General features: G+C 49.8%; 1 protein-coding gene across 1 annotated transcript; it reads right to left on the bottom strand.

Moving 5' to 3' along the window:
- Window positions 1-895, bottom strand: K441DRAFT_672297 (uncharacterized protein; the record flags this gene model as incomplete). Its single annotated transcript, XM_067650534.1, has 3 exons — window positions 1-628; window positions 668-762; window positions 794-895. Coding segments are annotated over 3 exons (327 nt in total), but the record flags the coding sequence as incomplete, so codon positions are not given.
- Between the last annotated feature and the right edge of the window lie 1342 nt (window positions 896-2237).

Here is a 2237-nt window from a genome sequence, read left to right as displayed (position 1 = left end):
CCTAAGTAGGGGGTTAATTAGTCACCATAAGGGTGACTAATCAAAGACACGACGACGACACGTAACCACATAACTTCTGTCCATATATTCCGACACTGGCAGTTCTTTCTTTATGCTTNTGGTGCTGCAGGAAGGTAGCAAGGCAGCAAGGTAGCAAGGCGTCGGTTTAGCTGGAGGTGGAAGCAGTAAGTTGTCGGTCGGCTGCGGGCAAGGCAGCNAGGGTAGGTCTGCTATAGGGGGAGCAGCGACGGTCGAATGGGGGTCAGCTGCAGGCGGAGCAGCCAAAAGTTAATGTGGTGCTGCAGGCAGGGCAGCAAGGCGTTGGTTAGCTGCAGGCAGAGCAGCTAGAGGTTAATTGGGTTACTGCAGGCAGGAGCAGTAGAGGGTCTGTTCGTTCGGGTAGTAGTACGGTACCAGCGACAGGGTCGTTCGGGTGGCAGTATAATGCCAGCAACGGGGTCGTATTCGTAGGCGTGTCGGCACGAATTCTTGTTGAAACTAATCCTCTATCTTCCCGTTTACATCCTTCGTACGACGACACCCCCGAATATGCTTATGGAGAGTAGTATTCGAGGGGAACGTAGATCCGTACTTAGTACACTGAAATGGTTGACAATCTGGCAAATGTCTAAAGAGCGCTTAACCTGAGGGGAATGTAGTAGAGCACTTTTTGCAGGTTCGAGATTGCGGAGGTTTATACGAGCTTGGCTGCCGTGGCTCCTTAGCTTTAGTTAACGAAGAGGGTGAAGCTGGCGGAGCTTGCTTAGTTTGTAGCTCTTGGATCTCTTTTTACTGTTTTTTTAAGAAGAGCTCGTAGCTTATGGATCTCTTTTTGTTGCCTAGTTCGTATCTCTACGTCTCTACTCCGTACTTGACGAATCTCATCTTGTTGTCGCTTAATTGTGTTTTATATATCCTAAATTTGTATCTAATAAGCGGTTGTAGTTAGAAACTCCTATTGGGCTTTGTTGTTATAGATGTTGATATAATAAGGTCGTCCAGTAGTTGAGCAGTTCCCGCTTTTCCATCCTTTAGGGAGCTGTTGTGCCATATTAAGGGTTCGTAGCTGCTATAGATGCTAGTAGAGGGCAGGGGGCAGAGGACAGAGGGGGGGGGGGCGCGCTGGCGTTACGGGCGCGCTGTTGGACGTGGTTTTCGACGTGGCAGATCTGCAAGGAAGGTAGCAGACAGTGTCGGGATTGTAGGTATAGCGTGCTGGCAGAACTTTGAGAGTCTGGCAGAGCTGGAATTGTCGTAAGATGAGGGCGCGCTGGTAACTGCTGCGAATGCTAACGGAGGAGCAGGGGGGCTGGAGAGCGCGTTATTAACGTAATTTCGACGTGGCAGGGTGTCGAGCTTGTATAGGGTGCTCTTCTGGAGCTAATTGCTTGCCCGGTAGGAAGCTGGGTATTTAGATGCTGCTAATGCTGCTAGGTTGCTGGGTTGCTGCTGGAGCTGCTGGGTATTTGGGTATTGGATGCTGCTGACGCTGCTAAGGTGCGTTGCTACGTGCCGAGGCGCGTCGCTACACTAGAGTACTGCGCAAGGCTGTTGGGTTATTGGGTATTGGGTACTGCGCGAAGCTGTTGGGTTGCTATAATGCTGGGGTACTGCATAAGGCTATTGGGTGTTGATTTGTATGCTGAGCACACTAGGTAGTAGTTTGCTGCTGAGTTGCGTAGCTACGCTGGGGTACTGCGTAAAGCAGTTAGGTAGTTGGATGTTAGGTGCTGTTAAAGCTGGTGTACTGTGTACGGCTAGAGCGCTGCCGTAGTACTACTAGGGTAGCTACTGAGGTAGCTGCTAGGGTACTGCCCGAGGGCTATTGGATGTTGGGTGCTGTTAAAGCTAGTATGCAGATAGGCTCAACAAAGAGGTCTGCTGGGTATTGATTTGCGTGCTGTAGAATATCTCGTGCGTATTTGTCATATATTCTAAGCTAGCTGAGGTTGGATGCTGCTGAGGTAGCTGCTGGTGTGGTTTTGCTGCTAGGTACTGGAATGCTGCTTGCGATCAAACGAAGCTGCTGGGGCGGCAGTGAACCTTGTTGCTCTATAGCCAACCGGTGAGGTTGACCATTGATCAATGTCGGTATCACCCAAGTGCACTTAATTGGCCTATTAACTGATGAATTGATTCTTGTCTAATAGGTGTTAAAAGCAGAGGATCGTAAGGATCGCGGTGCCTAAGTAGGGGGTTAATTAGTCACCATAAGGGTGACTAATCAAAGACACGAC

The sequence above is a fragment of the Cenococcum geophilum genome, assembly GCF_001692895.1.
Source record: "Cenococcum geophilum 1.58 unplaced genomic scaffold K441scaffold_200, whole genome shotgun sequence".
NCBI lineage: Eukaryota > Fungi > Ascomycota > Dothideomycetes > Gloniales > Gloniaceae > Cenococcum > Cenococcum geophilum.
Note: the sequence above shows the minus strand (reverse complement) of the source record. Positions and strands in the feature narration are given on the sequence as shown.